Source organism: Oryctolagus cuniculus, chromosome 7 (assembly GCF_964237555.1).
Source record: "Oryctolagus cuniculus chromosome 7, mOryCun1.1, whole genome shotgun sequence".
Taxonomy (NCBI): domain Eukaryota; kingdom Metazoa; phylum Chordata; class Mammalia; order Lagomorpha; family Leporidae; genus Oryctolagus; species Oryctolagus cuniculus.
Genome location: NC_091438.1, coordinates 120443486 through 120468051, shown reverse-complemented (window position 1 = coordinate 120468051; position 24566 = coordinate 120443486). Strand labels below are relative to the sequence as shown.

General features: G+C 38.0%; 1 protein-coding gene across 17 annotated transcripts in view; it reads right to left on the bottom strand.

Annotated features, from left to right (window-relative positions):
- Window positions 1-24566, bottom strand: part of TUT4 (terminal uridylyl transferase 4) — a 234434-nt gene that overhangs the window by 45965 nt on the left and 163903 nt on the right. For all 17 annotated transcript variants that reach the window (XR_011390703.1, XM_070078493.1, XM_070078495.1 and 14 more), the window contains 10 exons: window positions 22586-22672; window positions 19693-19796; window positions 16118-16175; window positions 15918-16021; window positions 15552-15641; window positions 11678-11791; window positions 3938-4015; window positions 3631-3808; window positions 3317-3364; window positions 3146-3228 (listed from right to left, as the gene is read on the bottom strand). Coding sequence is in view for 16 of the 17 variants with exons in the window: in XM_070078493.1 (XP_069934594.1) it covers window positions 3146-3228; window positions 3317-3364; window positions 3631-3808; window positions 3938-4015; window positions 11678-11791; window positions 15552-15641; window positions 15918-16021; window positions 16118-16175; window positions 19693-19796; window positions 22586-22672 (944 nt within the window). In the remaining variant the exon portion in view is untranslated. The remainder of the gene's footprint in view (window positions 1-3145; window positions 3229-3316; window positions 3365-3630; window positions 3809-3937; window positions 4016-11677; window positions 11792-15551; window positions 15642-15917; window positions 16022-16117; window positions 16176-19692; window positions 19797-22585; window positions 22673-24566) is intronic.

The following is a 24566-nucleotide window of genomic DNA, read 5'->3' as shown; positions in this document are numbered from 1 at the left end:
GTATACAAATACTCAAAACAGCATTATTCATAATAATCATAAACTGAAGTACTACTAGCCATATAAAAGAAATGTGGATACATGCTACAGCACAGGTGGATCTTGAAAATACTTGCTAAGTGAAGAAAGCCAATTCCAAAAGACTATATATTACATGATTCTACTTACACAAAATGGCCAGGTTCACAAATCTATACAAACAGAAAGTAGAATGGTATGGGAAGAGATAGGCTAGGGATTGAATGCTAATGGTGACAGGGATTTCTTTTAAAGAAGATGGAAATGTTCTAAAATTAGACTGTAGTGATGATTGTAAAATCCTCCAACATATTAAAAATCATTGAATTATATACTTAATTATGACTTATTCTCGATAGGACTTTTTTAAACAAAAGAGGGGAGATATATTTTTCTACATTTACTATTAATAAAATTATTGTAGTTAATCAAAATCTTCATCAACCTATTTTCTACCAAAACAAAATAAAGGCCTTTTTCAATTCATCCAGTTGCTTAACGTAGAAACCGAGTAATCTTGAACATGTTCTCCTTTACTTATTACCTCTAATAAGTCACCAAGTTATACCCATTCTATTTCTGAATTATTTCTTGAATCAACTTTTCTCTATTCTACAATCCTAGTTTTCAAAGATATTCTGGGTGCTGTGGCAACAATGAAGATACAATACAGGAACTTCCATCATGGAAGAAAACGTATTTCCACAAAAATTTTTATTGAAGAATTTCAAAATATACTAACAGTACTAATTAAATATTTTTATGATGTAAATTTACTAACTGGTGGGCTGGCGACGCGGCTCAGTAGGCTAATCCTCCGCCTTGCGGCGCTGGCACACCGGGTTCTAGTCCCGGTCGGGGCGCCGGATTCTGTCCCGGTTGCCCCTCTTCCAGGCCAGCTCTCTGCTGTGGCCAGGGAGTGCAGTGGAGGATGTCCCAAGTGCTTGGGCCCTGCACCCCATGGGAGACCAGGATAAGTACCTGGCTCCTGCCATCGGATCAGCGCGGTGCGCCGCGGCGGCCATTGGAGGGTGAACCAACGGCAAAAGAAGACCTGTCTCTCTGTCTCTCTCTCTCACTGTCCACTCTGCCTGTCAAATAAATAAATAAATAAATAAATAAATAAATTTACTAACTGGAAGACTAGAATTCTTTTTGTGAAGAAAATAATTAACTTAATTAGGGTTCAAACACAATGTTCCCTATCATCAAAATGGATGACAAATGTTGATGAATAAATGCTGATTTGCAGTTATATTTTGCATATTTCATCTTTCAAAAATGTTTTTCACATGAAGAGGAGAAGATTCAAAGTACAGAGAATAAAGGATCTAGAGTACATATGGATGAACTAGTTTTCAGTAAAAGACAGGGCCAGGAGCTGTGGTGCAGCAGGTTAAGCCATTCCCTGCAACACTGGAATCCTATATGAGCAGTGGCTGGAGTCCCTGTTGCTCTGCTTCCAATACAGCTCCCTGCTAATGTGCCTGGCAAAGCAGCTTAATATGCTCCAAGTAGTTGGGCCCTGCCATCCATGGGGGAGATCTTGGCGAAGTTCCAGGGTCCTAGCTTCAAAAATACCCAGATCCTATTGTTGCATCTATTTGTAGAATAAAACAGTAGATGGAAGTTTCTCTCTCTCCCTCTCCCTCCCTCCCTTTCTCTCTCTTCCTCTGTAATTCTGCCTTTCAAATAAATAAATAAATCTTTCTATAGGCAGATTTATGATCTGGTAGCAAAAATTTGAAGGAATACTTATCTAATGGAATCTATTATCACAGTAGTAAAAACATACTAAGAGAGGCTGTCACTGTGGCTCACTTGATTAACCCACTGCCTGCGGCACCGGCATCCCATATGGGTGCCGGGTTCTAGCCCCGGTTGCTCCTCTTCCAGTCCAGCTCTCTGCTGTGGCCCGGGAAGGCAGTGAAGTATGCCCCGAGTGTTTGGGCTTCTGCTCCCGCGTGGGAGACCAGGAAGAAGCACCTGGCTCCTGGCTTCGGATCGGTGCAGCGCCAGCCGTAGCAGCCATTTTGGGAGTGAACCAATGGAAGGAGGACCTTTCTCTGTCTCTCTCTCTCTCTCTCTCTCACTGTCTATGACTCTACCTGTCAAATAAAAAAATAAATTAAAAAAAAAAACATACTAAGAGAGAGAAAGGCAGAGATGAAAGGTAGCACAAAATACAAGGGCAGGGAGTTTGAAATAAAATTTGCAATGTTTCTTACAGAATGGAAGACAGAAGTAAATAAATCAATAAAATAAGATTTTCAGACAGCATTCGAAGTCCAGTTGAGATTGGTGAACATTAATTAATGTTTGTACCATATTTTTAAAATTGCCTGTTATATAAATATGACTTTTTCCCATTACTGCTTAGCAACCCAACCATAGGCAGATGGTAGACTACTAAATCATGTAAGGCTGAACACACAAGACTACAACAATAAATACATGGTTTCTACTTTCTTGTGATTTCCTACTCTGAGAACCTGCCCTGAAACTGAGATTCCTTGTGATCTCTGAACCATTAGAAAACAGGCAAAATCAGAGTGAGACCAAGAGGAATGTATGAAACTATGCTGCCTAGATTAAGCAAAAGGAAACCCCTACGTTCCATGCCATCTAATTCATCTTACCAAGCCTACACAAAACGGAGAAGCAGAAGCTCTTTGACTCTGTATGTTTTGTGTATACTTTCATCAAGATTTCCAGTGATGGAAAAGGGACAGTGAGCAGCACTTCAACAGAAAATTCAACAATCCTGAGTCCTGACAATTCTCATTCATCCAACAAATGCTTACTATTATGCTAGACACTGTAATAGGCTCTGGAGATAAAAAGCTGAACCTCAGAGATCTAAATCCTATCCTCATAGAGACTACAGTCTAGTGGAAGAGAGAGAATTTAGTATTTTAATCAAACAAATAAAATTTAAGAAATACATATTTCATTATGAACTATGGAAAGTATAATAAGAAAAAAATATACGGAGCTATGATTATCTCCCTGTTCCTAACATTAACTTGGAAATTAGGTACACTATTTAAAAAAAATTGAAGATATTTTTATACTGTTAAGTATATTATAAAAAAAAAGATTTAAAATCAAAATAATGTGAACTTACAGCTTCTCTGCCAATGAGTGGATAAAAAGGGGTACCAAAAAGTTTCCTCCCATTGATAAATGCCTTCATGATGAAATTGGTCACTATTAAAGAAAGAAGAAAACATAAAGATGCAGACATTAAACTGTAAGAACTTTACAAAAGCAGGAAATCTCTATATTTAAAACTTACTTTTTCTAGAAACCCCAGCACCAAGGTTATGATTCAAGTCAAAAGGGTCTAGAAAAGAAAATATTCAGTTTTTTAAAATTAAGAATTATATTCATTGCACCAAATATATACTTAGCAGTTGTAGTTATAGTCTAATACTATATATACTCAGACTATCCATGTTAACAAATTATTCTTTTAAAACTATAGTTAAAAGACGGAAACTGATAAAAATCTAGAAGAAGAATCGTCCAAATCCTAGTATGTCATCTGTTTTCCTATCAATTTCCTTGGCCAAATTTTTGTTTTGCTCCTGAATCAGTATGAAAGATTACCTTCAATTGCAATGCATTTAGATGTCCATTGTTTCTCAAAAGTTGTCAACAGTTTTTTTTGTCGAATACTAATTACATATTCCTTGAAATCAAACTCCTCAGTATAGAAGCGAAGCAGTCCCAACCAAAGCTCTCCTAAGGACTCTGTGTTCTTTCCAAGTGAAGGTAAGCGCTTTTTCTACAGTGGAGAAGAAAATATATACATATCCAAAATATGCATAGCAAATCCAAGTGAAATTATTAAATTATATAAACCCCAATACATATTTCTGAGGATTCTATAACATAAAGACTATGAAAAAATTACCAGCTCTTCAGTTTTATCAAAGAAAAAAGCATTCCATCCATCAACCATTCTCTGTGGAATCTGTTTTCCATCAAAGATCTGCATGAAACAATAATTCTATTGTTAGATTTCATGTTATCCAACCCAAAGGTCTAATATCCTCACTATCATTTTAGAATTTACCTTTAAGAAACACACTAAGATGCATCATCCAAAAAGAACATGACAGAATGGTAAATTTGATGACAATTAATGAATAAAATGTAACTAAAAGCTGAAAAAGGATATCTTAAAAGCATCATTCTCCAAATGATTCATTAAATATTATAAAATGTTATCTATCTTGCCTATTAAAACATATCCAGCCCAAGATTAAAGAAGTAAAACCAAAGACAAGAAAATGAAAACAGCAGTTTCACCAAAGAATAACAGATAAGAAATAAACAACAAACAATATCTATTGATTGTATACCCAAGGAAATTAATTGAACTGATTCAGACCTGGTATTTTTAATCAGTTATCTCTATAAGACAAGACAAGGCTGAAAAGTATTTGGACATTGGTTGTTTTTTTTTTTTTAATGGAAAATTAGATAGTTTTGCTTGACATTTGATGAAATTATTACGAGTAATAATTCACTGTCCTAGGAAAGGGAGAAAAAGAAATGCTGTCACAAAAAGGAAAGTAGGCCACAAGTTCAAGTCTCAGGTCTGCCAATTTCAGCTCTCTGCTCCTGTGCACCTTGAGAGGCAGCAGTAGATGGCTCAAGTAGTTGAATCCCCGACATCCATGTTGGACAACTGTACTGAGTTCTAGGCTCCTGGCTTCTGCTGGCCCAACCTAAGCTGTTCTATGCAATTGTGGAGTGAATTAGCACAAGGGAGATCTCTGTGTCTGTCTCTGTCTGCCTTACAAAACAACAACAAAAAAAAAAAGTGAAAAATTTTTAGTTGTTTTAATTTTTTTTAAGTAGCCCATAAGATGAAAGTATAGGTATAAATGACCTCCACAGCCAATCTGAGGCTTCTTTTTTCGAAAGGACGGTTAAGTAAGAGATGTAGTAAGCAGAAAAATGAAATAGGCTCAGAGTCACCTGATCTCATTTCTAGCTTCAGTGCTGCAGTTTAGTGATTCTGAACAATATTCCCCTATGCTCTCAGTTTTTCCAGTGAAAATGCGGGAAAATCTTTTAATTACATGAGTAGTTTACAAATTTTATTTTTCTTTTAAAGTCTAGGCGTTTTCTTAAAATGGAACCTTCTTCAAAGTGCAACATGTGAAATAAATCTGAGCAGAGATTGTCTTTTAGAATCCTGAGCGGAGAGGCCGGCACTGTGGTGCAGTAGGTTAATCCTCTGCCTGCGGCACTGCCACCCCATATGGGCACCGGTTCTAGTCCCAGCTGCTCCACTTCCAATCCAGCTCTCTGCTATGGCCTGGGAAAGCAGTACAAGATGACCCAAATCCTTGGACCCCTGTACCCGCGTAGGAGACCCGGAGGAAACTCCTGGCTCCTGGCTTCGGATCAGCGCAGCTCCGGCCGTTGCAGCCATTTGGGGAGTGAACCAATGGAAGGAAGACCTTTCTCTCGTCTCTCCCTCTCACTGTCTGTAACTCTACCTTTCAAATAAATAAAAAAAATCTTAAAAAAAAAAGTCTTGGGTGGAGAAAATATACCACAACTTTTCTTCACCCTGTTCTACACCATCTCCCCTGATTGACACACACACACACACACAAACTCTCACTCACGGGTCCCAAAAGGTACTTACACCACAATACAGTTTAAAACCACTAGATAAGATGTTCCTGAAGGCTCTTCTCATTTTCAATGGGACAGTGATTTCCAAAATTAACTACATGTGTGACCTCTCCAGTTTCATTCTCAGCTTTAAGTTTACTGTGGCTAAAGACTACAGCTTAACTTGAGAGCCCAAAAACCTCCTAGGTCAAATCTTGCCATACACAGAATACTTAATTTATGTTTGTTGACCAAGTGTATTTATTCTGTAAGTATGATACATAAAGATCAAGAGATCAAGTTTCCAGGGACTTAAGTTAATAAGTTGCTCTTTTATATTTACATATAGCTTAAACAAATACAGATACCAAAGATCATTTATCATGAATTCTGATATTTCATAAAATAAAAAAGTGAGAGCTCAGAAACTGTAGATATTAAACCGATTATGTCCCACTGTCCTAAAAACTTAAAACTGAGCAATAAATATACCACATATGGTAACTGAAGTAAATATATTGTTGTAATACTTGAAGAATTGAAACCTGAGACTAACTGGGTTTGAATAACTAAAATAACATACATGGGGTCCTATACTCAAGAAAGAAATGAAGTTTTAATACCTAAAGTACAGATTTTTGCCCTTAAATGGAGTCAGGTATTATTGTACGAACTCCACAATTTGTAAAAGAGATACATTTATTTTACAGATACTGACATAACACAGCTTTGACCTTGATTGTTTTTAAGAAAATTCCACTTCTGAGTAACAATCATAATCTAAACCCAAAAATGATGGTTAGTAACACAGCAGAGTGGTCCTGAACCTTAGGGACTTGGAAACTTTGAAAAGTATTTAACTGCTTAATTTGCATACTCTTGAACTCTGCTGTTTTGCTATACCTAATTTCTCCAGTCTGTTTCAGCCATGAGAAGCACTACGCTATCTTCTCCTCTCATTTTCTGTCTCTGCTTTTTCTCTCACTACACACCAAAAACCATCCTGTCCTCCCTCTGAAAGTTCATAGTGTATTAAGAAGTGACCCTATTTTCATATTAATTTCTTTCTGTAACATTTAGTATATTTTACTATAATCCCATTTTTAAATTGTAAAATATATGTAAATTTGCCACCTTAAATGTCTAATTCAGTGGCATTAAATAAATTCATATGGTTATAGTATCATTACTATCTATTCAGAGTTCGTTTCCTCTTGTAAAACTGAACTCTGTACCAATTAAACTGTAACTTCCCACTCCTCTTCCAGTCCCAAACCAGCACCATTACACTGTCTCTATCAATTTGACAAATCTAGGCAACTCATAAATAAAATCAGAGTATATCTTTTCGTGACAATCTTATTTCACTTAGCATGCCTTCATGGTTCATTTGTAAAATTAAAATTTTTAAGCTGAAATAGTTTAGGAAAATATAAAATTTCATGAATCAAGTCTAAACAATACTCCCAAACCTCTTGATTTTAATTTTATGCAAAAATTTTGCTTTTAATTATGATTTGTTAAGTACAGCAAAAATCTCTGCTTAGGAAAGCTCCTTTTGATTGAAAGAATTTTGAACTGCTAAACATCAAGAAACATTCTTAGTTGAACCCTAAAGTACAGTTCCATTAACAAATACAGCCAGAAATCAAGTTTCATTAAACATATCCTTACCCATAAAAAATGACTGGTGACAATGATCAATATTTAAACGATGCAAGAGCAATGGACAATGGGGTCCCATATGAAAACCAAAATGGGCCAGAAGCAAAAATCCACGTATCAGTCTATATGTATCACCAAGTCCCCCACAATCAGAGCTCATTGTAGTGTAGTGGGTCACGGACTGCCTCTCATTTTTATCAATCACTGTCTGTTAAGCAGATAATGGTAAAGTTTATGAAGTTGAATATGGAAATCCTACCTATCTTTTTCCAGTATTAATTATGCTAATGATAATAGTAAAATAAAAAATGACAACCATTTATGAATGCCTACTTTAGCACTTACTTATTCAAAGGCCTTCAATGAAATAATATTACTATTAGTACACTTTGATTATGATGAAACTCAGACTCAGGAAGCTTATGCAGTTTGTAAAGGCCACCATGTCAGAATTACAATGCTGAGTAGCTCACTCTAACTCCAAATATCACACCATGCTTTTTACATTATACTTCAGTGACTCCTAATGCAGAAGTACACCTAGAAATCAACATAAAACTTTATTTTGTGTTTCATTTTCTTGATCACAGTATTCTGGCAAAGTGGCAGTATAGCATTTGTTTCTTTTAGTTTTATCCATCTATTTTTACTTAATTGAAACAAAGTCCATCCACTGGTTTACTCCCCAAATGCCCACAGCAGCCAGGGCTAATCCAGGCCAAAGTCAAGAGGCCAAATCTCAATTTAGGTCTTCCAGATGAGTGGCAAGGATCAAAAGCACCTGAACCATCAATTGCTGCCTCCAGAGTATACAGCAGCAGGAAGTTAGATGTGGCAGCACTCTGATGTGGGAGGCAAGTGTCCCAAGCATTGTCTTAATGGCTTCAACAAAAACCTGCCCCAGTGTGGCATTTCAATACATGTACACAGCATGTAATGATTAGACTGAGGTTACTGGCCTATCATCTCAGACATGTATCTTTACTTCCTATACACAAAAACATATTATCACCCCCTAAAATGAAGTTATCTATGTATAAATCTTGTAAAATATGTAAAAGATACACATGAGGAAAACTGATGAATAAAATCCAAAAATGAACTAAGTAAATGGAAAGATACTCAATGGACAGAAAAACTGTCAAGATGTTATTTCTTCCCAACTTGACTTAGATTCACTGCAATCCCAATCAAAATTGCAGCCAAGTTACCTGTGGATATCTGCAAACTGATCTATATGTTGAGAGGGAAAAGACCCAGAATAGCCAATACAATACTGAAAACAAAGTTGGAAGACATACACCCCAACTTTAAGACTTATTATATAGTTACTGTAATCAAGAGAATGATATTAGTGAAAAGGACAGATCAATGGAACAGAATTGAGAGCCTCAAAATAAACCTATATATAGTCAACTGATCTTTGACAAAGAAACAAAGGCAATTCAATGGAGAAAAATAGTCCTTTCAACAAATGATGATGAAGTAAAGACATTCACATGCAAACAAATGTATCTAGACTCAGATCTGACATCCATACACAAAAATTAACTCAAAATGAATCACAGTCATAAATGTAAAACTCAAAGCTATTAAATAAATAAAATAGGAGAAAACCTAGATGATTTTGAGTAAGCTGATGACTTTTTAGATAAAATATCAAAGTCATAATCTATGAAAGAAACAGTTGATAAGCTGGACTTCATTAAAATAAAAAATTTCAGAGTAGACACAGTGGTGCAATGGGTTACACTGCCACCTGGGAAGCCTGTGTCCCATATCAGGGTTCCTGGATTTGAGTCCCACCTTCACTTCGAATCCAGATTCCTGCTAATGCACACCTTGGGAGGCAGCAGATGACAGCTGAAGTACTTGGGTCCCTGGTACCATAAGGAACACCTGGATCAAGTTCCAAGCTCCTGGCTTTGGCCTGGATCAGCACCAGTTGTTACAGGCATTTAGAGACTGAACCAGCAAATGGAAGATCTTTGTCTTTCTACTTTTCAAATAAACAAAAACAAATGAACTTTAAAACAAATTAAAAATTTCTGCTCTGCAAGATAGCATCAAAAAGTGCAAAGACAAGCCACAAATTGGAAGAAAACATTTGCAAAACAGAGATCTGATAAAGGATAATTATCCAAAATATGCAAAGATATTATGTAGTGGCATAGCAGGCAAAGCTGCTGCCTGCAACACTGGTATCCCATATGGGCACTGGTTCAATTCCTGACTGCTCCACTTCCAATCCAGCTCACTGCTAATGGCCTGGAAAAAGCAACGGAGGATGGCCCAAGTGCTTGGGCCCTGACATCCACATGAAAGACCCAGAAGACGCTCCTGGCTCCTGGCTTCAGCCTGACCCAGCCCCAACTGTTGTGACCCTGTAAGGAGTGAAGCAGTAAATAGAAGACCTCTCTCTCTCTCTCTCTCTCTCAGGTCTGACTTTAAAATAAAGTTTAAAATTCTTTTAAAAAAGGGGGGGTGGGGGAGGAGCCAAAGACCCTAACATACACCTCACCAAATAAATATATAGATGGCAAACGGACATACAAAAAGATGTTGCATATCATATATCATCAAGAAAATGCAAATTAAAACAACAATGAAATACTGCTGTACACCTAACAGAATGCCCTAAATCCAGAACACTGACAACAGCAAATTTTGGTGAAGATGTGAAGCAACAGGAACTTTCAATGCTGGTGGGAATACAAAATGGCATAGACATTTCAGAAGATAGTTTGGCAGTTTCTTACAGAAGTAAACAAACTTTCACAGCACCCAGCAATCCCATTCCTTGGCAATTATCCAAAAGCTGTGAGAAGTACAACCAAACAAAAACATGCACGCAGACTCTACAGCAGCTTTACTCGTAATTGCAAAAACTAAGATGCAACCAAAATCTCCATCAGTTTACTCAATGAATAGAAAAACTGTAGTTTATCCTAACAATATTTTTATTCAGCACTAAGAAGAAATGAGCAATCAAGCCATGAAAAGAAACAGAGGAAACTTAAACGCACATTATTGAATGAAAGATGACAATCTGAAATGTCTACAGTACTATTCTAAAAAGGCTAATACAGTATATGATTCCAACCACATGACATTCTGGAAAAGAAAAAAACTATGCAAGACAGTAGGAAGAGCAGTGGTTTCCAGGATTTGGGGAGGAGGGAGATGACTACACAGAGCATAGAGGATAAATTTTAAGGTGGTGATAGTACTTGGAACGATAATACAATAACAAATAAAGCACTATTCATTTGTTCAAATTCACAGAATGTACACCAAGAGAGACTATAATGTCAACTATGGACTTTTGAGCGATTACAATGTACAGGTTCACCAACTGAATAATGTCACAACTGGAATAATGTCAATGTACCACTCTTGGGGGACTGCTAACAGGCAAGACTATGCATGGTGCAGACAAGGGCTATGTTAGATGACTTTACCTTTCTCAATTTTGTTGTGATCTTGCTCTAGTATTATAAAAACTTTACATATACACATATCATTCAACATACCTTCAGCTACTTAAGAGTACTTAAAATTTTTTATTTCCCCTTCGCTGTTTAAGAGAGAAGCAAATGCTGCTAAAACCACCTGTCATTCATTAGAACTTTTCAAAACTTAGTAAGGCCATCTGCTATCTACCATATGACTTGTTATTTTGTGATTTTCTTTTCAAGTCATGACTATCAAAGTTTATGTGAAATCAAACATGTAATTTTTAAACAATTCTGATGCTTCTCTCCTACCTCAAAATAGTCACCCTTCTAAAAAATTATAACTGGATCTCCCTCAAATGCCTATAAATCCAAAAAAGGACTCTCTGAGTCACCAATTCTGAGTGGATATGAGTATAATCTGCTTATTTCAATGTACATTATTTAATGAAATTAACAGGACCTTAGAAGAGGAAAAATTTCCTTGGTTTTCTCAATCAGAATTCACAAGGTTGATCAAAGGATGTATATGCATGAATAAATCAAATTTCACTGTCAGACAGAATAAGAGAAAATCCTCTGAAGAGCAGAAACTCACATACTTACATCTCAGAATGTATAATATATACAAGTTTATGATTGGCTACAGTAATCATTGGCTACAGTAATCATTTGCAGCATTCTATGTGAAATTCAGAAATGGATAGTTCTGTTCATCTTTTGGTAGTATATATTACTCCTTAACAAATTTTTTAAAAAGGTTCATTGTTTAACTAAAACATGGAAGAAGAAAACTTAGGACATTCATTATGGAAAAATCCTTCATGATATCATGAAGATCTACTGTGCTTAAATCTGCTATTTTCACAAAAATTTATTTAGTTTTCATAAACACCTACCTCCTGTAGAACTGGGATAACAGGTGGCTTTCTCTGCTGCAGAAAGTACAGCACCATAAGGATATATGCATATGAAGATAAACTTCCCCTGGAAGCATCTCCAATGTCACATCGCTTAAAAAAAAAAATGATGGGAAATAAAACTTGAGAGTTTTATTTTATACAGAAATGTTAGACGTCTTTAAAAAATAAAAAAATCAATCTGGCAAATATCCAAAAGTTGAATAACAAAGGGCTCTAAAGGATGGGGGAAACAAGCATTCCCATACATTATAGATGAGTAACAAAATTACAAAAGCACATTTCCTTTGACCAAGCAATTTTATTCTAAGAACTTATCCTACAAATAAAGTGAATGTATCCTGACAAAAATTATGTGAAAAAAGTTTTTTATTGCAGCACTGCTGTAGTAGCAAAAATCAGAAAAAATTTTAGGTTCCTCAGTAAAGCACAGGTTTTAAAAAACTAAGTATTACCCATACTACAGAATAGTAGGTAGCCAAAAAAAAAAAAAAAAAAAAAAAGAGGAGCTAGCACTATAGCACAGTAAGTTAACCTACTACTTGTGACTCCAGCATCCCATATTGGAGTTTCAGTTTGAGTCCTCGCTGCTCCACTTTCCAATCCAACTCCCTGCTAATGTGCCTAGGAAAGCAGTGGAAGATGATTCAAGTACTTGGGCCCCTGACACTCATGTGGCACGCAGGATGGAGTTCCTGGCTCCCAGCTTCGGCCTCCATCAACTTTGGCTACAGTAGCCATTTGGGGAGTAAACCAATAGACAGAAAATCTCCCCACCCCTTCCTTTCTCCATGTCTCTTCCTCTCCCTCTGTCCCTTCCTCTGACCCTCTTTCAAATAAATAAATAAGTCTTTTAAAAACAAAAAGGGAAAAGGAAGTTCTTGGTATACTAACATGAAATAAACTACAAGATCTACAGCTAAGTAATTCCAAGATTTAAGGCTAAGTGAAAAAAGCAAAGTATAGAACAATGTTTTCACTGTGTTTATTCGATAATAAAAAGGAGAAGGAAATTTGCTTGTACTGATATAATACATTTCTGGAAGGACACAGCAAACTTTTTTTTTTTTTAAAGATTTCTTTTATTTGTTTTTAAGTCAGAATTACAGGAAGAGAGGGAAAGACAGGGAGGAAGATAGGGAAAGACAGAGAGAGATCGATCTTCCATGCATTGGTTCACTCCCCAAATGGCCACTACAACTAGGCCTGGGCCAGGCCAAAATCAGAGCTTCTTCCAGGTCTCTCACATGGGTGCAGAGGCTCAAGCACTTGGGACTATCCTCCGCTGCTTTCCCAGGCACATTAGTAGGGAACTGGATCAGGAGTGGAGCAGCAACGACTCCAACTGGTGCTTACATGGGATGCTGGTGCTGCAGACAGCAGCTTAACCTGCTGCGCCACAGGGCCAACCCCACAGAGGAATCTTTAACATTTGCCTCCAACAAAAAGCAATGGTTGGTTATGAGCTAGATATAGAAAGGAAATTTTTCATTTTCTATAATAAATCTCCTTAGACATTTTGAATTGTTTTTAATACTAAATAAATATTTATTAGCTAGCAGGTACAAAACAGATTCAATACACTGTCCTCCTGCCTTAGGTAGCTGAGCACTCTTTTTCAACAGGGATCCATTTGAAAGAGATTTGCAGCATTTCAAGCTTTGGGTTCTGTTGGTACCACTCACTTGCTAATGGCAATAGTGGGATGCAGGGACCAGTTTGGGCATCCAAATCAAAGGCTCATCAAACGTTCTCCCCACGTAAGAATCTCACTAGATTCTTAGAATCTATTCATGTAATAGTGGGGAATTCAACATTTCAGACAATCTACATATATGGACAGGCATTAATGAAGGACTTTTTTTTAAAAAAATTGGCTTTATTTACTTGAAAGGCAGAGTGATAGAGGAGAAAGAGAGAGAAGAAAATGGATCCTCCATTCACTGGTTAATTCCCCATAATGCCCCAATGACTGGTGCTCAACTGGGCCAGGCTGAAGCCAGGAGCATGAAACTCCATTCAAGTCTCCTACAGGGTGGAACGGGCCCGAGTACGTGGGTCATCTTCCACTGTTTTCCTAGATACATTAGCAGGGAATTGGATCGGAAGCACAGCAGCTGGGCTCAAACCACAGCTCTGATATGCAATGTTGGCCGGAGTCACAGGCAGTGGCTTACCTGCTGCGCCACATGCCCACCATGAGGGTCCGTTTTTACCAACCACCATTCTGATTAAAAATCTAATAATTTTACCAATAAAATGCAATTTTGATGTTTGGTATCTTAAATATAAATTCTCAAGAGGTACAGAGGGCTGGTGCCGTGGTTCACTTGGCTAATCCACTGCCTGCGGCGCCAGCACACCGGGTTCTAGTCCCAGTTGGGGTGCCGGGTACTAGTCCCGGTTGCTCCTCTTCCAGTCCAGCTCTCTGCTGTGGCCCAGGAGGGCAGAGAAGGATGGTCCAAGTGCTTGGGTCCCTGCACCCACACAGGAGACCGGGAGTAAGTACCCAGCTCCTGGCTTCGGATTGGCAAAGCGCAGGCTGTAACGGCCGTTAGGGGAGTGAACCAATGGAAGGAAGACCTTTCTCTGTCTCTCTCTCGCTGTCTATAACTCTCTCTCTGTCTCTCTCACTGTCTAACTCTGCCTGGCAAAAAATGAAAAAATAAAAATTAAAAAAAAAAAGGTACAGAGAGCAGAAAAGCTACTGTTATCACCTCTGGAATGTGACTTCCTGATTTCCTAATGGCTGTTCATCTCTGGAGTGAGTTTCTGATTAGAGAGAGCATCTGCCTCCAAATCTATTGAACTGGCTCCACAATGTACCTTAAATCAATCATTTATTCTTTATCTTTGTCTCTGCAGTTTGAATTAAATTAACAATAACCCAGGTCCACTGTATAAAACGAGTTAAGAAGTTATCTGGATAGTCCGCTCTAGCCCTTGATAGATTAGGCAGTACTCTACATTAAAAGCCTCAGATAAGAAATTAATAGACCTTTACAACATTCAGGGAAAAAGGAAATTAGGTCTCAAACTGTAGGTTTCCAAATAGCCAGAGAAAGAATGTGAGGAAAAGGATTGGGGAGAACTTTATCCAATGATTTAAGTTTCAAAGCCCCTTGTTTTAAAGGAGGAAATGTGCAGAGCAGATCCAACTGTCCTCAGTTACTCACCCTGAAGTACTGGGATTCAAATAACTCCATTTTGATTCTTAACCATATGAATGTTGACTAATTTTTAATTAAAAAAAATTTCTCAGAGGCTTCTCTCCTTGAGTAAGGATTTAGCTTCTACCTGTATAAATGTAAGGAAGTATTTCTCTAAAATGACACATGTGATTTCATAACCAAAACTCCATGTAGTTATATCAAATTATTCATGCTGGAGTTATTTTTCAAGGTGAATATAGGAGCTGCATCAATTCTTACATGTAGTAAGTATGTATCTGTATGCTTTTCTAAGATACTCTCCATCCAGTAACACACATACAGGAGTATCTAAACAAATACACTTTGCTGTTGTAATATGAGTCACTCCTCTATCCTAAAACTCATTGACGCTCATAAAATTAACTATATACTGAGCATCTACCATAAAAACACTACACTGAACTAGGAAAACACAGGCCCCTAACCTCAAAGTTTATACATTTAACAAAGAAACAAGAAGACAGAACTTGTTGCTATAACAAGTGTTATAATAGGAGAAGCACGTGGTTTTATTGATATTGTTTTGTTTTCTTGGTCAGAAAAATGTATCATTAAACCCAAATACAAGATTTCCTAATCCAGTATGACATCTGCATGTTTAAGTATTACAACAAAAAAAATCATTAATCTTTCATAAATACCTTGGCAAACACTTTCATAGTATACCCCAAGTACTGCACTCTAGGATCAATAGCTGCGTAAGTAGCTAGCATTCTTGTGTTATGTTGAGCCTGAAAAATAATTGCATATTTCAAATTTCCTAAAATAAATTTACAAATCAGATGAAAGGATAAAATACACTGCAAATGTAATGTATGAAAATATAAAACTTAAACAGCGATCAATAAGCCAAACAAAAACTAATCTTTAATCTGAAGTAAATAACAAGATGATTAACTACTTTTTCTTAGACTATTCATATCTGAAAGTTTTAAACCAAAATCAGAAATTTGTAAACTTTTTAAATGAAAAGTGTTAATTTAACTGGCCTATATAGAAAAACTTACCAATGTATTATATAAACTGATATCACCTTCTAACCCACTTCTTCTGTGTTCAAATTTTACTATAGGCACTTTGGCAGTAGTTATAGGCAAAATATTTCTTAAACCTGAATTAAAAAAAAAAAAAAACACTTAAGTAGGTTACATAACTTCCATAACGCCAAAAAAATTTTCTTATGTTTGAAAGCTAAACTCTAAAGTACCTGGATGTCTTTTAAGAATTTTCGCCAAGTTTTCAATTATTTCCTTACAGTTTAATTTCTAAAAAACAAAACAAATAAATAATAAATTAAAGTTTGAGTCAATTGGGCCTTGTGCAAATTCTACTTCAGGGATTTAACAATAGCATTTAAAATTTCCAGCTATAAAATTCTATATAATACCCTTGTTACTGAAAAGTATATGGTTCACAGACCCATATAAATTTCAGGATAATCTGCAAACATGACAGAAATGCAAACTTAGTCCTCTCCCTAGTCTACGGAATCATAATTTGCATTTTAACAAGATCCAAAGGTAGTCCACATACAACTTAAAGATGAAAAGCACAATGACAGGAGAATAACATGGTTTTCAATATATGAACAAGCAGAGATGGATTTGGTGAGGACAAAACAGTATAGTGTTTAAGAATATAGGCTCCGAGAAGGAGGCATTTAACCTAGCAGTTAGGTAACCCACATTTAGACTAGAGTTAACTAGGTTCAATTCCTGACTCCAACTCCTGACTCCAGGTTCTTGCCAACGCAGACCCTGGGTTCCAGTCACCCATGTGAGAGGCTAGGATTGTAGTCTTAGCTCCTGGCTCTGGTCCAGTCCCAGCCATTGCAGGAGTAAATCACCAGAGGGGAACTCTCTCTGTCTCTCTCTGCCTCAAAAACAAAAAAACATCAACTCTGAATGTAAACAAACCTAAATTCAAGTACTAACTAGCTATAATGATTAACCTTCAACCTCTCCAAGAATCACATTACTAATTCTGTTTACAAACTACTGTGCTATAGAGTGCGGGAAGGAGTACATGAGGGATGTATGTAAAGTATTCAGCAGCGTCCCTGGTGCAAAATAAACACTTTACATTTGCAAGCTATTTATTGTTATTGGTTGATAAGGAAAAGAAAGGTTAGCCTATTATCATTACCACCTATTTCCTCAAGGAAATATATCTCAGCAAATTTAAATATGTTCCTTTTCTTAAAAAAGTAGATAGCGGACCGGCGCCGCAGCTCACTAGGCTAATCCTCCACCTGCAGCACCAGCATCCCAGCTTCTAGTCCCAGGTAGGGCGCCGGATTCTGTCCCGGTTGCTCATCTTCCAGTCCAGCTCTCTGCTGTGGCCTGGAAGTGCAGTGGAGGATGGCCCAAGTGCTTGGGCCCTGTACCTGCACGAGAGACCAGGAGGAGTCACCTGGCTCCTGGCTTCGGATCGGCGCAGCATGTCAGCCGCAGCACGCCAGCCGTAGCAGCCATTTAGGGGGTGAACCAACGGAAAGGAACTTTTTCTCTCTGTCTCTCTCTCTGTCTAAAACTCTGTCAAAAAACAGAAAAAGTAGATAGTAGAGCTGATATTGTGATGATAATCATTATAAAAGGGAAGATAATGGCATTATAAATTAACTGGATTAGCTGAAGGGCATACCTATGAATCCCAATAATTATTAAAATTACTTTTGTGGCAGTAGCCATTCAGCACAACCTGGGGATATCAAGGGAATCATTCGTACAAAATAAAATGAACAAAAGAAATTTTTCTCTTTATTATGTAAAGATGCAGCTATGATAAATTTTAAAGTTTCAATTTATGGTGGCTCATGTATAAAAAAATAGCGTGTTGTTCTTCACTACTTCAACTTTCCAATGTGCATGGCACACATTATATACAATATACAAATACTTAGTAAGTAGATATTTGATTTTTAAAATTTACAGATGCTATCTGACTCTAATCTCCTCCCTGGAAAAACATTCCTTCATTTCTTCAAAACGGAGGGCAGCCTCTTTCCAAGTAGGTGGCATTACACAAAAGTTAAGTTAAAGAGAATAAAATAGTTGCAACTTTTCAGTTTCTTTATAGAACAAAACCTTTTTTTTAAGATCGATTTTACTTATTTGAAAGGCAGAGTTACAGAAAAAGGAGAGGCAGAGATAAAGAGAGTCTTCCATCTGCTGCTTCACTCCCCAAATGGTCACAACGGCCAGAGCTGTGCTGATCTGAAGCCAGGAGCCAGGAGCTTCTTCCGAGACTCACCCAAAAGACCCAAGGACTTGGGCCATCTTCCACTGCTGTCCCAGGCCATAGCAGAGAGCTGGATTGGAAGTGGAACAGCTGGGACTTGAACCAGAGCCCACATGGGATGCCAGCACTACAGGCGGCAGCTTTACCCACTATGCCACAGCGCCAGCCCCAGAACAAAAGTCTTTACACGAATTTTCTTCTAGCCAGAAATAAGGATCTACCAGGCATGCCATCCTTTTTCTAGGTCTAACAATTTAAAAATCCCCTTTTAAAAGAACTACTTCAGAAATGCACAGGTATGCTATTCTGCTGAATTCTTTATAATGTAACAAAGGCTCTACTGACACCACACAGATGCCAGAAGCTTGGCCTCACCCCAATCTTGCAAGCAGTTCCTGATTTTGAAACATAAATACCAATAGCTACGCTGGTAAAGGACTACGCATCTTTAGAGATCCCCTAACTTTTCTAATTGCTGCCACGAAAGGTGAGAAACACTTCTTCCCTGTCCAATCAGTCCCTTTCTTCACTGGAGCTTGAACATTCTCATTCCCTCTATTGAGGCCTGATACACAAAGAAGGAAACTGTAAGTACCAAACTCTCATTACCGAAATTGAACTGGGGGAAGGTCTGCTCCTGGCATCTCACAGTGGAACTCAGAAAGCTTTCAATTTCAGAAAGTAGTGGTTAGATTCTACAATATTATTAGTACTATATTTCAGCTACATTATGGGTTAAAAAATTACAGAGAGGCAGTGAGATACAATGGAAAGAGCATGAACTCTGGAGTCAAGACAGACCTGGGTATGAATCCCGGCTCCAACACTTACTAGCTGTGTGAACTTGGGCAAGTCAGTTTATCTCTCAAAGCCTCAGTTTCCTCATCTGTAAAATGGGGGAAATAATATCTACCTCGAAGATGGTTGTAAGAATGAAATGAGATTATGTAGGTAAAAGTGTATACTGGGGACTCCACAAATAGTAGCTCCCCTCCCCACCCAAAAGGAATTTCTAAAAGCTATCCTAGCAAATCATTAATAACAATGCCCCTAGAGGGAAAACTATATTGTAAGTGTTCAAAAATTAGAATTAACTTTTAGAACGCAATCTATTTATAAATTAGACAACTACCTGCATTTTCTATCTATAGTGATTCAAGGGTATCACCTAATGAAAGAGATACAGGAAGACAGAGTAAGCAAGATCAATGTCCATTACCAAACTAAAGTACCAGCTTCTCATTGGTTCTAATTTTTAACAACCCAACTATATACTACATTATTTTTTTGCCAAAACTTATATAGCACTTAACTCTCAGTGACAGGGCTTTTGACTTACAAAATTATTGAACAGAAAGTTAACTAATTTCAAGATTTGTGTATCTTCTAAATTTATAATGCTAATGCTTTTACATGTCAAACATACCTGTTGATAAATTTATGTTAAGAAATGACATTGTGTCCTTTATCAATATTACATACAAAATTAGATACATCATCAGAAAAAAATATACTTCCATATACTTTTCCAAGCACTCTTACCTCTGCATTTTCATGGCCTTCCAGGGTCATACAAATATCCAGATCACTATCGCGAAACCCAAATCCATTCTTAGAAGAACCAAATAAGCACAATCTGGCCTTTTCTAAGAAAAGCAAAAAGTCAAAAGCCTTATAATTATCAGGAAAGAGGAATCTTCTATTACCTACTAATGGCCTCTAACACAAGATGATCTTATCTACTACGATGACTTAAATTCATTACCTACCATGGGAAGACACACTGAGAACTTTCAGACACCCATTTGAAGCTCAGATACTTTTATATTGTTCTCCTTTTCCTTTTTTTTTTTTCTTTTTAAATTTATTTTCATCTACTCTAAAGGCAGAATGACAGAGAGAAAGACAGAAAGATAGAGGCATTCAATCCGCTGGTTCATTCCCTAAATGTCCACAACGGCCAGGGCTGGGCCTGGAGGAAGCAAGCAGCCCAGAACTCCATCCAGGTCTCTCATATGGTGGCAGGAGTCCAACTACTTATTAGCAAGTATAGTTGTTGGGATCCGAATCAGCAACTCCAATATGGGATGCAGGCATCTCAAGCAGCAAAGTAACCTGCTGTGCCATAATGTCTGTCCCTAAAGCCCAGATCTTTGCTCACGAATCCAACTGCTTTTTACACTTTTCCAAAGATATCATAAATTCCACATGTGAAAACTGGACTACCAAATTCACCCCCAAAACCTACTGTTATTGCTGCAGTCCCTATTCTCAGCAAATAGTGTCATTGATTCAGTTGCCCAAGTCAGAAATATAGGTGAGATCTTTAACACCCCTCTCAGGTTCCACATACAATCAATAAGACATTTGTTTTCTTCCAATTTAACTATAAATTCCTGTACCTTCATTCACTCTCAGCATCATTACTTTTCATAAGGTTTGTTGTGGATATGTCCAATAACTAAGATCAATATTTGGGAATTTGGCCGGCGCCGCGGCTCAGTAGGCTAATCCTCCGCCTTGTGGCGCCGGCACACCGGGTTCTAGTCCCGGTTGGGGTGCCGGATTCTATCCCGATTGCCCCTCTTCCAGGCCAGCTCTCTGCTGTGGCCAGGGAGTGCAGTGGAAGATGGCCCAGGTGCTTGGGCCCTGCACCCCATGGGAGACCAGGATAAGTACCTGGCTCCTGACATCGGATCAGCGCGGTGCGCCGGCCGCAGTGCAGCAGCCATTGGAGGGTGAACCAACGGCAAAAGGAAGACCTTTCTCTCTGTCTTTCCCTCTCACTGTCCACTCAGCCTGTAAAAAAATATATATATATATTTGGGAATTTATCGATTAAAACTAAACTTGTTCAGAGGCCAGCACTGTGCTATAGTGGGTAAAGCCATTGCCTGTAACACCAATATCCCATATGGGCACTGGTTCATGTCCTGCCTGCTTTACTTCTGATCCAGCTCCCTGCTAATAGGCTGGGGAAAGCAGTGGAAGATGGCCTCTGTGCTTGAACCCCTGTCACCCATGTGGGAGACTCAGATGAAGCTCCTGGCTCCTGCCTTTGGCCTGGCTCAGCCCTTGCCATTATAGCCATCTGGGGAGTCAACCAGCAGAAGGAAGACCTCTCTGTGTGTCTCTCCCCGCCCCAACACTTTCAAATGAATAAATCTTTAAAAAAATTTGAAAAAGAAGAAATGAGGAAGAAAAATAAAATAATAAACTCATTCTTCCAGGGCACCATTTAAGCAGTTTTACAAATATCACCTTGGTACTCACAATCAATTACTTCTTCTCCAAAAGTGATTAATCCATTAAATATAAACCATGATAGGCTTATCCTTTCAGTTAAGCATCCTTCAAAAACAGCTGGCAGGCTGGCGCCGCGGCTCAGTAGGCTAATCCTCCGCCTTGCGGCGCCGGCACACCGGGTTCTAGTCCTGGTCAGGGCCCCGGATTCTGTCCCGGTTGCCCCTCTTCCAGGTCACCTCCCTGCTGTGGCCCGGGAAGGCAGTGGAGGATGGCCCAAGTCCTTGGGCCCTGCACCCCATGGGAGACCAGGATAAGCACCTGGCTCCTGCCATCGGATCAGTGCGGTGCGCCGGCCACAGCGGTCATTGGAGGGTGAACCAACGGCAAAGGAAGACCTTTCTCTCTGTCCACTCTGCCTGCCCCTCCCCCAAAAAAAAAAACAAAAAAACAAAAAACACTTCAAACAAGCTACGGCTTAACAGGATTGAATTTGTTCTACCTTCAAAATATAATCCAAATCTGACCACTTCTGATCTAGTCCTCAAAATCACTATTATTTCTCATCTAAATTTATTCAACAGCCTCCTTAAGGTTCTGCTTGCTTTTACTCTTGGGTTCTACAATCTATTCTTTCAGATCATGTCATTTAATAACTACAAACATAAACCCTCGTAAGTTTCTCATCATTCTACAATAGCTATATGGACCTAAAGATCTAATTCTTAGCCAACTTCTCTGACTTCATCTTTCAATTACATTCTATATCATATACTCCTCTCCAGCCACAGCAACCTCCTGGCTGACCTCAAAACATGCCAGACACAATCCAGTCCTAGTGTCTTCGTACCTGTTACTATTTCTATCTACAATGTTCTTTCCTTGGATATTCATATAACTTGTTCTCAGATGCTACTCTTATCAGATACCTACCATTACAATCCATCACTTCTGATATTTCATCTGTTGTCCTTTAGTGGCATTTATTTGCTGATAAAATATCATATGCTTCACTGACTATCTCCACTCTGAAATATAAGCTTTATAAAAACCAGTTTCACTTCTTTATTAGCACTGTATCCCCAGCAATTAGAACAGTATCTAATACAAAACATTCAATATTTTTTAAATAAATGAATCTCAAGACCACAAATTTAGCAACAAAATCAATCACTTTTAACCTATGACATACCATCGTATTCTTTTTGAATAAACTTTTCCAAACCAATTAAAATCTGCTCCCTGTTGTGTTGTTCAGAGAAAGGTGGTGACAATTCATCTAGATTTTAAGGAGAAAAAAGAAAAGGAAAATAGAATGTAAAAATACCTTCATGTTTGTACTGTAATACTTTCACTTAAAATTTCTTCATTATTTGTTGACTTCTCTGACTTTAAATCATAAAGCTTACTGGAGAAGTAACAGGAGAGTAGCAAAAAAGCATTTTTAATGATCTATGCACATTTTACATAATTATCTTATGAGATAGCTACAATCATTTTGACTTTTTCAAACTAATAATGTTTTCTTCAGACATTCTCACACAGCAATAACTGTTTTTACCACCTGTTAATACTATGCTCAAACTGTTACCATAGGTACCTGGCCCATTTAAATCTAACAGCTCTCTCAAAAGCCTGATCAAGATTTTTGTCTTCCCTATGAATTACTTTGCCCAACCAGAGCCTTTACTGACTTCTCCTAGATTTATTTTCTTTAGTTCCTCAAACTACTTGCCACAATCTAATATTCTATTCTTCTAGTTTTCTAGTTCTTTCATTCATATAGTCATCTTATTGTTCCAAAAGAACTACACATTTTCTAAAAACAGTCTATTTTTTCTATCTTTTGCTACAGATTCATTCCCAAATGTTAATACAGCAATAGAACATAGCACGAATTTATGGATACTTGCCATAATTAAACTAATATTCACCATTTAAAAACCAGATAATAGTATCAGTGGCTACAGAAGAATGGGAAGTTGAAGAGATGAAAAACTGGTGATTTTGTTTTTAACAGTGGTGAAACTATTCTGATTAATTCTCTGGTGGTGAATAAAAGAGACAAGGCATTTGTGAAAACCAACAAAAAGAGTGAGCCTGAGTGTAGCAAATTTTTAAAAATCATGTAGTATATTGGCCGGCGCCGCGGCTCACTAGGCTAATCCTCCGCCTAGCGGCGCCGGCACACCGGGTTCTAGTCCCGGTCGGGGCGCCGGATTCTGTCCCAGTTGCCCCTCTTCCAGGCCAGCCCTCTGCTGTGGCCCGGGAGTGCAGTGGAGGATGGCCCAAGTGCTTGGGCCCTGCACCCCATGGGAGACCAGGAAAAGCACCTGGTTCCTGGCTCCTGCCATCGGATCAGCGCAGTGCGCCGCGGCGGCCATCGGAGGGTGAACCAACGGCAAAGGAAGACCTTTCTCTCTGTCTCTCTCTCTCACTGTCCACTCTGCCTGTCAAAAAAAAAAAAAAAAAAAAAAAAAATCATGTAGTATGTCAGAAGATTACAGAATGGAATGCAAACTGTGACAACAGAAATCTAGCTGTATTATAAATGTATGAAACAACTTCACTGAAAGGGATTTGGGAAAAAGGTGCAGACTTAAGTAACTTCGGGAAAAATGAGTAAAAGGAACTACACATCAGCATACTCTAGTTAAAGTTATTTCCTGCAGGGGTATGAGTTAACAAATATGATTCTGCTATACCTATGTACTGAAATGGAATAATTAAGCAAATTGGTGGCAACTAGGTTTCTCACTTTGGGGCTTAAGATATAAGCAAAGAGGCTAGGCTAAGCCATATAGTAATTAAGTTGGTGACATCGGTCTGAAGTCATGTTTGACTTAATATAGATTAAGATTTTCACATACAGAAATACATACAGGTCACTGTAGGTTAGTGGGTTAGTATATACACATATATTTTGCTCTGAGATGGCCTCAAGCAATGACACCTAATGTCATTCTCCAATAAAGAGAACCAGGGCTCCTAAGAGAAATGCCACATTCTACGACTAAGGTTGAAAATATAAATGACGAGCCTAGAGCATCTTATAGCAGAAAGTAAAGAAACATAAACAAAAAAACACAGTGGTAGGAGTATGTCAAAGGTATATAGGAAGCAATTGAAAGAGCTCCCAGGGGCCAGCGCTGTGGCGCAGTAGGCTAATCCTC